At 46.5% G+C, this 17,561-nt stretch overlaps 2 protein-coding genes across 2 annotated transcripts; one reads left to right on the top strand and one right to left on the bottom strand.

The window, feature by feature from the left end:
* Positions 1-166: 166 nt before the first annotated feature.
* On the bottom strand, positions 167-5,013 carry LOC118795447 (probable E3 ubiquitin-protein ligase TRIM8). The gene is made up of 4 exons (XM_036553910.1): positions 4,432-5,013; positions 3,332-3,427; positions 2,946-3,101; positions 167-679 (listed from the first exon to the last, which is right to left on the bottom strand). The coding sequence occupies exons 1-4, from the start codon at positions 5,011-5,013 to the stop codon at positions 167-169; spliced, it is 1,347 nt and encodes a 448-aa protein (XP_036409803.1).
* A 1,484-nt stretch (positions 5,014-6,497) lies between these two features.
* LOC118795446 (outer dense fiber protein 2-like) lies at positions 6,498-16,709 on the top strand. The gene is made up of 19 exons (XM_036553908.1): positions 6,498-6,568; positions 7,027-7,132; positions 7,405-7,557; positions 7,955-8,139; positions 8,599-8,731; positions 8,900-9,031; positions 9,125-9,199; positions 9,890-9,961; positions 10,171-10,287; positions 10,547-10,732; positions 11,104-11,213; positions 11,598-11,733; positions 11,884-11,994; positions 12,671-12,775; positions 14,262-14,420; positions 14,703-14,803; positions 14,892-15,054; positions 15,703-15,828; positions 16,539-16,709. The coding sequence occupies exons 1-19, from the start codon at positions 6,546-6,548 to the stop codon at positions 16,707-16,709; spliced, it is 2,364 nt and encodes a 787-aa protein (XP_036409801.1). The 5' UTR covers positions 6,498-6,545.
* Positions 16,710-17,561: the final 852 nt, after the last annotated feature.

Here is a 17,561-nt window from a genome sequence, read left to right as displayed (position 1 = left end):
AATTTTGAAAATGTGTATGACTGAAAAGGTTTTCCATCGAAGTGCTTTAAACAAAATTTTATATTAAAGGAGATACACTAATGTCTAATGAGTGTGCTAAGTGTACTAAAGCAGGTTTCACCATGAATGATGGTTTGAGTGTGATATGCTTGTCTTGCTGAGTTCCCTACAGATTAGTCACTGGAGTGAGAATTCTCATCTCCTGAGGCAGGGTGCTGGTCAGTGTGCCGTCTCTGTCCAGGCAGAGACAGAACAGTGGGTACGCGGGGGGGTTTAATTGGCAGTAGAAGGTGTAGAGGCCCTGGAGCAGCTCTGCATCGTAGAAGCTGAGTATCCCGCTGTCCACATCCAGAAACAGCCCTATTTTAACCGGGACTCTGCTGGCAGCAAAGCAGGAGGTTTGGCCATGGTGCTGTGTGCAGAACTGCTGTCTGCGCTGACTGTAGATCAGTACCCAGCAGGAGGCGCTGTTTTCCACGTGTGTGTGCCCACTCCCACAGGAAATGCCCAGGGCCCAGGAGGGGATGCCCCTCACCTCCACCTCCCAGTAGTGTGCTCCTCGGCTGAAGCCTGCGGAGCCCAGAGCACAGCAGCAGCTGCTCTGGGAGTCAGAGGCCTGCTCTCTGCTCTGCGCCTCCCTCTCTGCCCACAATGCACTGCGGTCTGCATTCATCCTCAGCTGAGGGTGCGCAGTCTTGGGATCAAACCGAATTTCTTCCCCTGAAAGATGGGAGAGAAGAGGCTGATTATATAAAGTGATGAAACAGAGGTAAGGGAAGGCTATACCAGCATGCGAAAGCGCTAAATCAAGGCGTAACTCCACCCGCGCATCACTAAATGACATCACTGAATTTCCACAGCAGTGATTGGTCACAGTGGTCACATTGGGTGGATCTTCATTCACAAATCCAGTCACAGAGCCACTGCACTGTTCTGCCCACACAATGCCATCTTCTGTAATGTAATCTATATTATATTCAAATATGTAATATAATATAAGATTCACTCAAAACAGTGTTATACTGGAAAACTTGCTCTGTGTCCTCGTACATACAGGATGTGTGGTATTCTTCTCCAGTATACATCAGTGTAATTCACATCACACAGGAGTCAGTGGAAGGTCATCCACAAAGGCACAAAGAATGACTCTTTCTTGCCTAATTGTCCTACATTTGTACCTGCAAATGATTTCTGCAGACTGTGGAAGAGAGGAGTGCTCCCTGCAAAAGCTGTGGGAGTGGGGTCTGACCCCCCCATCGCCGCCTGGATCTTGGAGGAGCAGAGCTCCGCCCTGGAGGAGGGGAGACACAGCTGATTGGTTTGTATTTTCCCTGACTGAAACCAGACAACACTGACCGTTCATTGTTGACTCGCGTGTTTAAATCAAAGTGCACAGCCTGTTCAGCCTAAAGTACCAAAATATGTGGAAAAATGTGTTGATACCATTTGCAGGTTCACAGTGAGGGTAGAGACATGAGGCTGCAGTGTTAACGTACACGTTCAGTGATGCAGCCTGTAAAGCAGGCCTCCTGTCCCAGGCATCTGCATCTGCTGTGAGCTAGCCTAGCGGTGTGTACACAGACATGCGGTATCTGCTGTGAGCTAGCCTAGCGGTGTGTGCACAGACATGCGGTATCTGCTGTGAGCTAGCCTAGCGGTGTGTGCACAGACATGCGGTATCTGCTGTGAGCTAGCCTAGCGGTGTGTACACAGACATGCAGTATCTGCTGTGAGCTAGCCTAGCGGTGTGTGCACAGACATGCGGTATCTGCTGTGAGCTAGCCTAGCGGTGTGTGCACAGACATGCGGTATCTGCTGTGAGCTAGCCTAGCGGTGTGTGCACAGACATGCGGTATCTGCTGTGAGCTAGCCTAGCAGTGTGTGCACAGACATGCAGTATCTGCTGTGAGCTAGCCTAGCAGTGTGTGCACAGACAGTTCTGACAGCTTAGCCTGGAATAAAGTGTAGGGATTATGCAGTAAGAAGTGAGTGAACTCTTTTCAGGAGAGACACAGACAGAGTCACAGGCACATTAGCAGGTTGGAATTAAAGAACTGGTCATAATTTAAAATGTTGATACACTTATGTTAGGTATTTGCATACATGATCAGCAATTTGGATTTGCCATCAGGAAAAATTTTCCAAATGTCAGACAAAAAAATTAACTTACCAGTCTTCATTTTCCAAAAGCTGTCAAAATTAAAAGAATTTCATTGGTTAATGGTTTCTTTCAGTACAGCAGCACCTTTATGTAGCAGCTGCAGTTCTTACATTCAACAAATACTCAGTTTGTTCATGAAAGAATATAGCAATGGAAAACCTCTGAATACAAATTTTCGATTTCAGAAATGTATCTTAAGCACCTGTTGCAGTGTGTAAGTGCCTGTGTACCTGTCCTTATCTGTACCTGCCGAAGTATGTGAGTGTGTGTGTGTGTGTGAGTGTATGTGGGTGTGTGTGTGTGTGTGTGTGTGTGTGTGTGAGTGTGTGAGTGTGAGTGTGTGAGTGTGTGTGTGTGTGTGTGTGTGTGTGTGTGTGAGTGTGTGTGTGTGTGTGAGTGTGTGTATGTGAGCGTGTGAGTGTGTGTGTGTGTGTGAGTGTGTGTGTGTGTGTGTGTATGTGAGCGTGTGAGTGTGTGTGTGTGTGTGAGTGTGTGTGTGTGTGTGTGTGTGTGTGTGTGAGTGTGAGTGTGTGTGTGTGAGTGTGTGTGAGTATGTGTGTGAGTGTGTGTATGTGAGCGTGTGAGTGTGTGTGTGTGTGTGAGTGTGTGTGTGTGTGTGTGTGTGTGTGTGTGTGAGTGTGTGTGTGTGAATGTGTGTGTGTGTGTGTGTGTGTGAGTGTGTGTGTGTGAGTGTGTGTACCTGTACCTGCAGCAGTGTGGCAGGGTCCTGCATGGCCTGGCTTTGCTGGATCTTCCTCTCTGCCTGCAGCAGTTTTCTCTGCACCTGCTGCAGCTTCTCCATTCGCTCCTCCATCCTCCTGCTCTCTGCCACCATGGCAACAGCCAGCCTCTTCTGCCACGCCTTCTCCTCCACCTCAACAAACATCCTGACTCTGCGCAGAAATCCTGAGTACTCCTGCTGCTGATTGGTCAGTCTGTCCTGGGGGGAGTGATTTAGATGTTCAGTTGCAATGATTATTTTTTGCTCATCATTAGATCCTAACATTATTAGTGCAGATATTCTGTTTCAGCAATTTGACTGTTGTATGTGGAATGCAATAATTAAAGACAAAGAAAATGGTGTACATTGTACTTTGTGTTATTGCTGACATTATGGACACATATCCACAGTTATTCGTTATCCTGAATTATGTGTCAGCGGATTGGTACCTTTGAAACGGAAGCAGCCTCTTCCAGCTTCTGCAGCCCATCTGTGATTTCAGCCAGGCTGTCTCTGATGCCGCCCAGTTTGACCTGGAAAGCCTCCTAGAAACAAGAAACACAGAAAGGGCAGCATACAGGTAATGCCACTAATCACCAGCTTATATTAATAATTGGGGTGACAGCCTGGTTTGAGTTAAGGTGATCACATTCACTTTAAATGAGTTTAAACTTTCACTTACTGCTGTGACTCAGGCTAACTAGCGTGGATTCCTTTAACGCAGTTAGGACTCTTTCTGTCTTCCATGTTAAAAGTGTCACTGTGGCAAAGTGCCAGGGATGGTCTTTTTTTACTGGAGGATAGCTGGTGAGAACAGTAGTTTCATTTCTGTCTTGTTTTGGTGTGTGAAAAGAGAAAAGGGCCACACCTGCAAAGCCCCTCAGGCAGTGAACAGCAAGCTGGGCCGTTAGCTAGCCGGCCTGGTGAAGACAAGAGGCCACACCTGGGGTCATTAGCACCTGCCTGCAGGTGTGCCTGAGGGGTGACTGCTGTCCAAGCTTGTGAAGGGCTCTTAGGCTTTGAGAGGCAGCAGAAATGACCAACAGCAGCACCAGCTCTGCCCCAGTGCCACCACTCACATCATACATCTGTATCAACGTGCTGATACTCTCTGGTGCTGGATAACAACATTAGCATCTGCTAAATGCATGTAATGTAATGTGATGTAATTGGATGTAATGGAAATACATGTGAGATTTCACTACTGATAAATGATATCAATCAAGGTCATTTTTCAAAAAAACTGCAGCAAATGGCACTGCTGAGAAAAATATGTAGCCTTTTACTCTTAATTACGGCAAAGGGAAATATTTATGGACTCTTCAAGAAAAAATATTGAATTAAAAAAGGTTGTTATTTTTTTTAAGTCAGGTCTATGATTATATTGGTTTGATATCAGGATTGTTTGTAACAGTTATTATGCTATCAAACACTACATTTAGGAATCATTTTAGGTATCATTCTGAATGCTGTGATATTCAAGCAAACCAGTAACTTCTGCAGGGATATAGTAGCATGTGTTTCATGACAGCAGAGACTGTGAACTCACCTTCACAGAGTTCATGGCGTCTGCTAACTTCACAACATTATGACCATTCAGATGAGGGTTCTCTGAGGGCAGCATGCAGTACACGCACAGGAGTGCGCAGTCTGTCTCGCAGTAAAGCTCCACTTCCCTCCCATGCTGTTTGCACAGTCTGCCTGCGTCTGGCCTGGGCTCCACCAGCATGTGTTTGCGGAGGAATTCATTCTCCAGGTGGGGGATAATGTGAACGGTGCAGTAGGACTCTGCGCAGTGGATGCAGCTTCTCTCTGCAGGCAGCGGCTCCTGGCCTTTGCACACAGTGCAGGCTACACCCTTCGCCCGCCCTCCATGGAGCTTTTCAATGATGTTGCACAGAACCGAATTCTTCTTCAGGTCAATCCCGGTTTCACAGGGCGCCAGGCACAGGGGACAGGAGAAGAGGGACCTGGTCTCTCTGGCTTTCTGACAGCCTCCATCAGCAGATCTTTTCAGCAGATTGACACATTCTTCACAGTAGTTATGTCCACAAGGCAGAGTCACAGGTTGAACAAAAGTGTCACGACAAACAGCACAAATCAGCTCATCGTCGACAGCCACTGATTCCATGTTATTTAAGCTTTGTTCACTGGCAGAGAGTGGATGAGCACTGTGAAGAGCCTTACTGATGAGCGCTGTGAAGAGCCTTACTGATGAGTGCTGTTTTGCGTGTGGTGCCAAATCCCTGCATGGTGAATATGTAGCCATCGCCATCATGAACCAGCTCAGCTGTCCAATCAAAGGGCTTTAAATCATCCACAAACATGTTATTGGTCACATGACTGCATTCCAGTTTTAAACTTCTGATAATCTGACAGTTGGACACATTTATTTATAGCAAGTTATCTTGCTGTCACCAGTTTGGATTCAAGAGCTCAGGAGACACGACCTCACCAAACCTCTCCGGGATGCAATTGAATTGGTGCTGCATCTTAAGACCAACACAGATAAAACATAATTGAATTAAATATTGAACACAACAAAATGTTTACCTTGAATTGTAAATTGTTTCAGATTTTGCTAAGATTTCACTAAGAAATGACCACTTTTGTTGTTAAAATGAACATTCTATTGAGGTTTTTAAAAGTAGCAGCAAACTTCATCACTTCACCAAAATGTATTAAACATACTGTACATGAGAACTGCTGTTCAAATAAGTCATTTTCTGCACAGATATTTCCATTATTTACAATAACTTCTGCATTGTTTTGACTTCATCCTCTCCAAAAAGTTTCACAAAAGACAAATACCAGATCGGCATCATTATGGATGAAAGAAATCCATGTATGTTGATCTTGCCACATTTATTGTACTAGTAATGATAAGTGAAGGTGCTTATGATGCAGAGTAATTTTAATCACATTTTTGTCTTAGTTTTCCTGTCAAGAATTTCCAATCAAGAGGATCTGAAAAATACCTTAATTAGCCTTTGATTATGTTTAGTAATATATAATATATAATACGATTGTTACTATCTGTAAATCTGGATAGAAGATTCTCTTTTCTAGCTGAGCCTTACAGCTAGTTATCCGTTTTCCCTCATCAAACTGTAGGCTACTTGCGTGCAGAATGATTCTAAAGCCTGTTCTGTTGTGATCTGCTGTGAATTGACCACATGTCGTTGAAAATGAGCCTGTTTTAGACCATTTTGTCTCTGCATTGTTATCTTATTTGAAGTGGACCAAGACGCGTCCGGACGCCGAGAAACACCTAACAACCAGGGCACGCTGGGACTGTGTGTGTTTACGTTCATAGCGTGGGTACCGCAGCCAATCACAGTCCGAACAACAAACGCAGGAGTTTAAAAAATAACCAATCGGCGCGCTCTACGTCATTTTTCCAAAGTACATGAAACGGTATCACAGAGAGCGTTAATCGCTCAGTAAGATTGTGAAATAGCACTTCATTTATATTTATTTTTAACAGTTCCGTTTTAGGTAGTCAATAAACTTGAAAAATGAGAGTTCCGGTATTTGAATTTTACAACGGCATAGACTAATCTTCACTGCAGCGTTTAGATTAAGATATCTTGTCAGTTTTGATCGCTTCTCTTTTGGAATCAGCTGTTGAATTTATTGTTTTGCGAAGTGGACACAGTGCGAATGATTTGGAGTGTTACACATAGGTAAAATGTCTGCAGTTATATTTTTGCATATGAACACATATGTTCAATGATGTGGATCGCTTTATTGCTTTCTTGTGCCTAAGGAAAACAATTTAGTACGATAGGTTCAGTGGACCTAAAGTTAGCGAGACCGCTACCTAGTTTGTTAGCTGTGATAGCGACCTAGTCAGTTACATGTTATTTTAACAACACGCTTGTTAACGTTAGCCGTAGTTTTTTGGATTGTGCATTTCAGTACAAGTGAATACAAAACTGCCATTAAGCTTCCGTAAAGCGTCCCAAAGGCCGGGTCCCGGAAGGATGGCCAGCTGGCGAGCCACCTTAATCTGTAGTGGCGATCCTACCTATGCAGTGCTAGTCTGGCTGCCTAGCAAACTGTTTGCTGAGCATAAACTTGGTGTTACTTTGGCTTGCGATGTGCGAGTCGCATGTGAATGACGTTGATTTTCTCGTTGCAGTATGAAGGATGAAGGCTCATTGTCCCCCGTCCATGTACTTGTAGATGAGGTCACTCCGGTGCACGTGCACGTGCAGAGAAGCCGGTCTTTGCCTTCTTTCTCCGGGGTGAGACTGCAGCGGTGATGCTGTACAAACTGATCATTTGGTGAAATTTGGATCTGCATCTGATCCTGGCAGCAGCATTTACAATAAAAAGTTAAGACAACCATTAACGTAAAAGCAAGACTTTTCCACAGCAGGGAGTGTAGTGAACAGCAACAAGGCAATTTACAGTAATGCACCAAGACATGTGTAGACCTTGGTGTAATCCAGCTGCAGCATTCGCTGCTATTCAGTGCATGCTTTTTATTTTAATGTATATGGTTTTCTTTATTCAGCAGAGAAACTCGAAAAAATCAAGTATTACACCAAAACAAGCAGATCGGATCTGCTCCGTTATCCAGGCCAGTGACTGGGGCTTCGGTCAGGAAGAAGCTGCTGCTGCACAGGCCGCTGAATCCCGGCACCCCCGCGGGGAGCACAGCAATACGGTAACATTCATTTCACAGTACACAACAGAAGGGGTCGCAAATGTTTGGTTAAAATGTGCTGTGTGCATCTGTATCAGTGTTTCATGTGTGGCTCCATCCCCCGACTTTAATTACTTTTATTCATGTAAATGCAGCAATTTGGACAATTAGAGTATCTAAGCAATTTGCTTAGATACACTACATTTCTTTAACAGCATAGAATAATTCTAAGGTTGTATTGAAATGTATCGTATTGCATTGTATCAAAGTGACTTCATATACAGTATATTACATAAGATTGTATCATTGCTTAGGTATCGATATTGTTTGCTTGTCACACCCCTGTAACTGATGCATGTGAGTGACACTGAGGAGGTGGCACAGCGTCAGTGCGGCTAATGCTGGCATACCTGTGCAGTCTGCAGAGAGAGGCACTGAGCTTTCCTCTGAGGATGCATCTCTGAGTCCGGTGGACGGGTCCAGGATGCAGGCAGAGGAGGAGGCTCAGTGTTCTGCCGGTCGGGATGGTACCAGCTGGACTGGGAAGCGCAGCCTGAAGCACACAGACCCAAACCGCAGACACACACAGCTGGAGCAGAGCAGGTCAGAGTGTGTGTCAGAAGGGGCCGCTTGTGTCGGCGAGATCTGATCCGACTAAAGAAGTCATTTTATCAGCAGTTCAGAGTTGCAGTACAGTACCACCACGCTGAATATGAAAATCCTTTCTGTTCAATCGTAAGAAAAAAATAACACCACTATGACCTAGTTCTTCCTTCAGGTGTTTAATCTGTCTTTCGTAAGTATAACTATGATTTCTGGCTTTATTATCTATTACTTAATTATCTGAATGACTATCATAATAATTATAATAATTATTATCTATTATTTATATTACTGTTTTTGTAATGCTCAGATTGTTTGCATCTGAGTGGGAAATAATTAGTGTGTTTACAATCACCAGGAGACAGAGGATGTGTTTCTTTTCAGGTTTGAGGTGCTGTCACTGTTTGCGAATGAAGTCTTGACTGCGGAGTTTAGCTGTCCTGCTTTGGCTTCGTTCAGGTCCAGCTGCGAGGACTTCAGCCCTGAAAACAGGGCGTGTCTGCTGAGCACCCTGATGGACGCGGAGAGGGCTGCCAGCGCAGCGGCAGTACAGCTGATGTCATTTAAAGAGGCTCTGGGGGATGATCTCAATGTAAGTGAAAGTAATATTGTTACATTTTAAAGTGCAAACGCCGATGTTTTGCTTTCAGGGTTTTGGCAGTTCTTACCAGATTATTAATTACAGGATTAATAAGGATGATGATGTGTTCAATTTGAAATGTTTGTTATATATTTTGCCTTTTGTTTTTTAATTTGAAAGGATTCGAGATTAACTGCTGTGGATGACAAACGGATGTCAAGACAAAAGAACCTTCTGTTGGAAAAGCTGGAGGTTTTTAAAACCGTAAACAAATGTGTTCGGCAGCAGCTGAAGGAATTCCAGAATCAGGAGGTTTGTGTTTCAGTGAACGGACCACATCGGACCACAACGGACCACATCAGACTGATGAGCTCTCTAATGGTTCCTGTTTCTCTTTCTCTTTAGGCGAGTCGACTCGAGACTGACAGATACATTGATGTGTTACTGAAGAAACTGACTTTTGCGGAGACTGAAAACCTGGTGAGAATCTCAACAGGAATGACAAAGACAGGTGTAATAAAGCTTCCTGCATCTTTGGTGTCAGTATAAAGTTTATTTCCAGCAAAGTAAAAAACCTACAGATACAGAATGACCATCAGATACAATACCATTTAGAATGACTGATACATTGATAATTATTTAAATCATGAAATGTCATAATTAACTGAGGATTTGTTTGATTTTAAATGTAAGGATTGCTTGATTGCCTGAAAACTGAAGCAGATATGAGTATGTCTCATGTGCTGTCAGCTGTTTTCCACAGCGTCTGCTGTGACTCCTGTCAGCCATGTTTACTTAGAGAAATAAAGGTCCTAACCCTCTCAAATGAGTGTCTTGGAGGTTTGAACTCTGTAGCCTTATTGATGTGTGAAATTTCTCAGAAACACTTGGCATTTTATCTTTTACATTCTGGCGATACTTCTGTGTTCTCCAAAGTAACTTTTAGGTCCTTAGAATTCAAGTCCTGTAAACCTGCTTTAATCCACCTGTGCTAAGAATCAGAAACATTGAAACAAAGTCTTGATCTTATTTGCAGTTATATGTGTTCTTATTATGCTTTTTCAGAACATCTGTGTTTTTCTCCTTGAGGAGGATGTGTTTGCTTTCCCCTGTGTCTGTGCATGATGTAGGCCAGGGTGCTCAGAACTCTCACCTCTGTGTTCTTCCCAGCGTTTAAAAAGAGACCTCAGTGAGAAAGAGGTTAGAGTTGAGGAACTGGCAGAGTTACGCCAGAAAGAATTGGTAAGAAATGTAATTATTACACAATGATAACAATAAAATAATAATAATGTGTGCTACTGTTGTTGAAGTGATTGGGCAAGACCTGGTCTAAAGCCTCTCTGTGCTGCTGCTCTCTCCTCTCTGTGCTGCTGCTGCTCTCTCCTCTCTCTGCTGCTCTCTCCTCTCTCTCTGCTGCTGCTGCTCTCTCCTCTCTCTCTGCTTCTCTACAGGAGAAGATGGAGACTGCGGTGCATCAGGCAAAGACAGGGGAGAGCACTCGAGCCCACCTACAGGGACAACTTCGCCACAAGGAATCAGAGAACAGCAGGCTGAGCGTACAGCTACGGGTATGAGGAGGAGACGAACTGCTGAGCAGTGGGAGAGAAGCTGCAGCCAAGATCATGATTCTGCACTGAACTATTGTCATACTTATCATGATGTGAATGACATTTCTCAGGCTGATTCATTAATGTCTGTTTTGATGGTTTTACAGAGGATACGCAGGACATTTAAGGGCTTTTTCTGAGTTTTAATCAAAGTGGCCAGTCAGACGGAACATGGGAAAACGTGCTTTGTCAAAATATGTAAGATAACATGTTATTACAGGGTTTGGAGAGAACCATGGCGGAACAGAAGCTTGAAATTGAAAGACTGAAATGTGAGATTGCCTCATGTGTGGAGAAGGGAAGAGAGGAGAAGGAGGCGCTGAAGAAAGCCACCCGAGCACAGAAGCAGAGAGCAGAGCGCTTCGAGGCAGCCGTGGAGAAGCTGTACGATCAGCTGAGAGAGAAGGTGAGCGAGGCGGGCGCGGTGAGCGAGGCGGGTGCGGTGAGCGAGGCGGCCGCGGTGAGCGAGGCCGCGAGGCGGGTGCGGTGAGCGAGGCGGTCGCGGTGAGCGAGGCTGAGAGCCCAAGATGGGGACCGGAGGGCGGGGTGGGGGTGGGGAGGGGACCAGAGGGCAGTGCAGGGGGGGTCAGTAACAGACTGAGGCTTTAATCTGAAGGGTGCAGGTTCAGGGCCCAGGTGGGGTGTTTCTTTTGGATGGTACCAGTGAGTCCAGCTGTACACAGAAACCATCCTAAGTGACAATGCTTGCCCTGAAAAAGGAACTGAAATGACAGTAATAAGTTGTTGGTGGGACCTCTGATCTTGTTGCACATGCAGGATGTGAAGGTGGCTGAAGCCCAGGCCGAGGTGGAGGCGCTAAAGAGGCAGCAGGAAGGAGCCCAAGAGGAGCGAGCACCACTGGAGGCCCAGATAACCCTCCTGAAAACGTGAGCGCAGGACGGACCCCAGGCAGGCCGAGCTCTCAGTGCAGAGGAGGGCAGTAGAAGCTGCATCCACATCCACCCGTTATGTAGTCCACTCCCGCATTATCATACTGTAGCCAGCTAATGTAGCTAGTTAGCAGTTCACTGTATCCTATGTACACTGCACTAGAATTGCACTATTATGTATGGGTGGGAATCAATACTGTGCCTTTTAGGTTAGTTGTCTAATATTGGAAGTACATATGCAGAAAGGAAGCTATATTTTCAGAAATGGCGTTAGAGGGACCCAGTCCCTCTGTTTTCATATAAAGTGACATGATGTGGTCATCGTAATGCACATGTATGAGCTGATGTGCACAATATGTATTCATCATCTCCTTATTAAAGCCAAATTTCAGACGTGACGGAGCAGCTGCAGAAAGAGAGAGACAGTGTCAGGACAGCTAATGAGGACCTCCTGCAGAAAGTGGAAAAACTCAACTCAGAAAATGCAAATCTCTGCCTTGAAAACGCAGCTTTGAAGGTCAGTGTGGAGGCACCAATGCGTGCAGTGTAACGTGTCTGCAGATCCTTAAAGGTCCTTTGAACATGCAGTCCATGTGGGGTATATCTCCCTGCTCTTACGCTCCCTGACTGCGGCGTTTTCTCCGCCTCTCGCTGCTGTGTCTCGCAGGCCTCGGTCCGGGACCTGGAGGAGAGGGTACGGTCTTCAGCGGCCGAACTGGAGGACCGAGCGGCAGTTTCCCAGAAACACAAAGACCTCGCTGAGAATTATCAAATTCAGGTAGTAATATTATCAGTATTCTGTGACTGCACAGGTGAACACTAAACCTGAGCTTCAGAATTCTTTGGCTGAGAGCTAATGTTGCCATGGGAACAGCCTGAGCAGCAGAGGCTGCAGGGAAAGCAGGGGTTTAAATAGCCAGTTAGCTGCGAGGATTCGGCTGCCTGGTTTGAGAGCCATTTAGGGAATGTAACAAGGACATTTTGGATTGGATGAGGGACCTGTAGTGACCACTCTGAGTCAGGACCTTAGTTTAATATCTCCCCAGTAGGTCCAGCCCTTTGCAGCCTCAGGGACAGTGTGGGTGTGAGCAGGAGGCTGGTGGGACCGAGAGCTCCGGTCAGGGACAGCGCTGTGTCTGTGGAACCGAAGCTTTTCCTGAGCGATGACTGTTTTTCAGAGGAGCTGCAGCCGTCCGCCGTTGCTCTGTAATGCTGCCTTTCCTCTGTCAGGTGGCAGATCTGCAGCCGTCCGCCGTTGCTCTGTAACGCTGCCTTTCCTCTGTCAGGTGGCAGATCTGCAGCCGTCCGCCGTTGCTCTGTAATGCTGCCTTTCCTCTGTCAGGTGGCATATCTGCAGCAGTCCGCCGTTGCTCTGTAATGCTGCCTTTCCTCTGTCAGGTGGCAGATCTGCAGCCGTCCGCCGTTGCTCTGTAACGCTGCCTTTCCTCTGTCAGGTGGCAGATCTGCAGAAGGAAGTGTGTGAGCTGAAAGCATGCCGAGACAGTCTTCGGAAAGAGACTGAGACAGCAAGAGAGGGCAAAGATGCAGAGATGGAAAAGGTAAGTCCCTAAAATGGCCTTTTAATCCCAATAGGAGGGGCGTTTTTCTGCCTTTTCTCACTCATGTGGGATACTGTGATAGATCAGGGTTTGATAGATAACGTATCAATAACATTGGATACTTTTTCATTTTAATGATCTGTTTGTAGTTCATAATTTGTATGTAAATGAAATGTTTATTTAAATACTTGAATATGAGTAATATACATCAGTTGTGCTGTAGGAATTATTCATAAATAACTGACATAGCTGACATTCCTCGTCAGAACTTTTCTACTAAGCACTCAACACTGTACACCACTCTGTGGGGAAGCTGTCTCTCTGTAAGCGTGTCACTCAGACTCCATCCACACGGTAAAGGGACAGGCAGTGTGGGACCTCTGTCACAGACTCCATCCACACGGTAAGGGGACAGGCAGTGTGGGACCTCTGTCACAGACTCCATCCACACGGTAAAGGGACAGGCAGTGTGGGACCTCTGTCACAGACTCCATCCACACGGTAAGGGGACAGGCAGTGTGGGACCTCTGTCATCACTGTTTTGCTGCCTGTTTCTCCCGCATGTGGTCAGACCAGTTCAGCACCAGCCAGCCAGCCAGCCAGCCAGTCACTCAGTCAGCCAGCCAGCCAGCCACTCAGTCAGTCAGTCACTCAGCCAGCCAGCCAGTCAGTCAGCCAGCCAGCCAGCCAGTCAGTCAGCCAGTCAGTCAGCCAGCCAGTCAGTCAGCCAGTCAGCCAGCCAGTCAGCCAGCCAGTCAGCCAGCCACTCAGTCAGTCACTCAGTCACTCAGTCAGTCACTCAGTCAGTCAGTCAGTCACTCAGTCAGTAGGAGAGGCTACATTTCCTCAGTGTAGCTACATTTCTCGGGATGCCTCCACCATCAGCAGCCACAGTATGTGTTCCTCTCTGTTGGACTCCTCTGTCATGTGATCTGCCAGGTGTGCCAGGTGTACCTCCACCTGTGCTCGTATGGAAAAGGTTTCTGATCAAAGTCCAGATGCCCTTTCATATCAAAGCAACACGGCAGCTTTGTAGATCAATGGCAGAGGGCTCTGGTGCAGCGTCTGAGAGGGAGAAAACTGGTCTGTTTTTTTAAAAAATTTTTTGCTCACTTGAAGTCAGCCAGAACTGGAAAAAAGAAGCTCAGTGATGCACACAAAGGAGGTAACTCCATGAGTGTCCAGCCAGATACCGAACAAAGATTATCTTATAAAGGTGTAAGAATATATGGCAGGTGATGGAGAGGTGGAGTTTAGTTTCAGGTACATGGAGTTTCTGGACCTGACAAGGGGTGGAGCTTCATGTTCAGAGTCACAGTAAGTGCATTCAGAGTAGTGTAGCTAATGAGAGGGGTGATGCGGCGTGGCCAGTCTGGACATGGAGGTGAGAGTCAGCGCGTGCTCTGTGACTCTCCACGCGCCGTGCGGACAGCAGGTGAGGAGGAGGAGGAGAGCGCTAGCTAACGCTGTGCCGCGCTCGGAACAGGTGCGAAGGCAGCTGGAGCCGCGTGTGGAGGAGCTGCAGGTGCATCCCGGGTTGCTGAGCGCGGCTGAGCGGCGTTTGCAGGACTCTGCGGAGAGCCTGGCGCTGGCAGAGACGACTGCAGCACACAGGGCCCAGACTGCCGAGCATCTGCAGGTCAAGGTGCATACGGCCCGCGAGCGGGAGTGGCCTCCTGTGAGGAAACCCCCCCAACACACGCCCCCACCCCTAGCACGTTCAGCCTGTGAGCATGTGTAGGAAATGCCTGCTGTAGCACCATCTCTGCATAGATTTGGGCTCTGGCTCACAAGCCGATGACCATGTGGATGACCTGTCCCTTTGTGTGAACCTGTCACCTGCTGCTCCCAGTGTGCTGTGGTCTAGAAACACTGCATTTTACCCTGAAAATACAGCGCAATCTCATGACAACATGTTTTATTCCAGATAGACAAGCAAATGGAGCAACTGAGATCGTCTCTGGAAATGAAGAACTCCCTAAATGAGGCAAACGCTCAGCTGCAGCTGAGAATAGACTCCATGCAGAGGTATTGTCACCAGTTACAGTCTCAGACCTCAGTGCTGTAAAAGGAGGACTCTCAGGGAAAGTGACTGATGTGGGAAATGGGGTTGCAGGAGGATGGAGGAGGTGCAGCTGGAGAACAGGGAGCTGATTCACAGGCTGTCTGTCCAGGAGGAGGCGCTGCAGTACAGTGGCAGACTGGTGGAGCAGCGCTCAGCCGACTGCCACACCCTGACCCGGCAGCTGGAAACCGCCCTCACCGACGTCAGACAGGAGGTGATGGAACCCCCCCCCCCCCCCACAAATCTCCTGCCCCGCAGGGGGCAGTAAACTGATCTCAGTACAGCAGATTATGATCAGCTCGTCAGGGTGATGGACAGCAGGGTTTCGTCAGCCTCCCTCTGTCACTGATCCTAGTGATACAAGATACTCTCTCTGAAATGCACGAGGTGTCACATGACCACAGCTTCCAGAGCAACAGTTACCATGGTTTAAATTCCCTGAGAGCAAGGGTGGCGTTTCTGTATCACATAAATGATGACAGGTATCATCCATCATGTTTTAGTCACATGTATTATCACGTAAATCTTTCTAGTACACTTTTTTGTATAGCATCTTCTTTCATTCTGTGATGGAAGCCAGGTTGGAAATCAGACATGACATTGTCGGCTTACGATAAGTGAAGTCCTTCTGTACAGGATTCTCTTCTCTCCTGGCTGGTAGAGAGAACAGCTGTTTGTTTTGCTTGCTCTTTGTTATACTGCAGTTTCAGTCTGAGTCTGAGTGTCTGCGTCTGCAGAGCGGTTTTTCAGAGCAGTGCCCTGCGTCGTGGGCCGGTTTCCCGTGCTCAGCGTTACTCTTGCAGGGACAGCAGTATCTCTGTGCTGCTGTATCTCACTGCTCCGTGCTCTGCTTCTTGGGAAGGTCTCCAGAGTGAGGGAAAATGCTGGGGCCAGAGAGAGACTCCTGCAGAGTAAAATCCTGGAGCTGGAGACGGAGAGGGACAGACGAGCCAAAGAGCTGAAACTGCTGAAGCAGAGCAAAGAGTCTGTGAGTATGAACAGCTGCTGTCCGTATCTCCACCTGCCCTCTGAGCCTGTCTGTCACCTGTGAGTTTGTCCATCTGTGTGATAGGTGTGATAGACGCTGCTGAGTGCTGAGGTTTATCTGTCTCCGTTTCGGGGTGAGCAGCACAGCTCATTCCACACAGCGGGTCACACAGCTGGCTGCTGTAGGGTCAGAGGTTAAGGGTCAGGGGTCACACAGCTGGCTGCTGTAGGGTTGGGGTCAGGGGTTAAGGGTTAGGGGGGGTCACACAGTTGGCTGCTGTAGGGTTAGGGTCAGAGGTTAAGGGTTAGGGGGGTCACACAGCTGGCTGCTGTAGGGTTAGGGTCAGAGGTTAAGGGTTAGGGGGGGTCACACAGCTGGCTGCTGTAGGGTCAGGGGTTAGGGCTAGGGGGTCACACAGCTGGCTGCTTTCTGACGCTTTTTATTTAAGGGCACAGCAGCAGTGTGACCGTATGACTTTAAGGGTTTGTTCCCTGCCAGCTCTTTTACATTGTATTACTGTCATTTAGCAGACGTTCTTATTCAGAGCAACTTACACAGGCTACAGTTTTTATGTAAAAAAATTCAGAGTGGGCTGAATGGGAGGCAGAGCCGCTCTCTGAGTGCTGAGAGGCAGAGGGAATAAACTGACTGTCAAAAGGAACATTTAGCAGTTAAATATATCAAACAAACTGTCTGTCTTTTCTTCTCAGGTTGAAAAGCATTATGAGGTACGTTTAAAAGAACTGCAGCTAAGTTTGGACCAATCAGAAAGCCATAAACGGAGCATTCAGAACTATGTGGATTTTCTCAAAAACTCCTACGCAACCATGTTTGAAGAGGGCTTCTCATCAGATCTAGGACTATCTTCCTTTTTAAAGTAAGACTGTGAATTTTCCGTGTGTCTTAAGACGAGAAAATAGTTTATGATATGACAATGTGTGAATTGTATGACTGCGATTCGTTTTTAACAAAAATAATGGTCAAAATGCTGACGTTTTGGATTTGGGTTGGATGGATGTAAGCCATATCTTTAAATGTTAGTTGCACTTTATGAACAATGAAATAAATGTTTTATTCAGACCATATTGTGGTTAGTTGTTTTTCAAGGTTCACAAAAAGCATAACACAAGTAGCTCAGAGAATGCTGCATATGTAACTTTTGACATAATGATGTGGGTGGTGATATAGTTACATAGGTAGCATCCTGTAGATACTTCAGTGAAAACTGTATTCTACATGTAGGTATGCTGCACACCCCTGTGCCCACGCACACACACGCACACACACGCACGCACGCGCACGCACACACACACACACACACACACACACACGCACGCGCACACACACACACACACACAGGGTTCTGTCCCATTTGAATGTTCTGTTCTTCATGGCTTTACAGACTTTGACCCACCACCTTTTACACAACTTCACAGTCAAGACAACACTTTTTATTGTCTGGAATTTAGAAAAATTGGGACTTGTTTCAGTCTTTGGCAAACACAACATGGGCTAAACAGATGTTTGAGTTTTTAGTAAATGTTTTTCTTCTTAAAAATAATTGGATAATTTAGCTTGTGGTGCCCAAAAAATAATTACTGAATACATTAGTGGAATATTCGTGGAAAATAGTCACAACACGTTGGAAACCTTCATGCAAAAGTGTTTTTTCATCCGCCAATCGCATGTTTGCTGTTGTGCCCGTAAGGCGCCACATACTGCTGCTGTAGTAA

Source organism: Megalops cyprinoides, chromosome 20, assembly GCF_013368585.1.
Source record: "Megalops cyprinoides isolate fMegCyp1 chromosome 20, fMegCyp1.pri, whole genome shotgun sequence".
NCBI lineage: Eukaryota > Metazoa > Chordata > Actinopteri > Elopiformes > Megalopidae > Megalops > Megalops cyprinoides.
The sequence above is the reverse complement of the archived record's forward strand: the minus strand, read 5'-3'. Positions and strand labels throughout refer to the sequence as shown.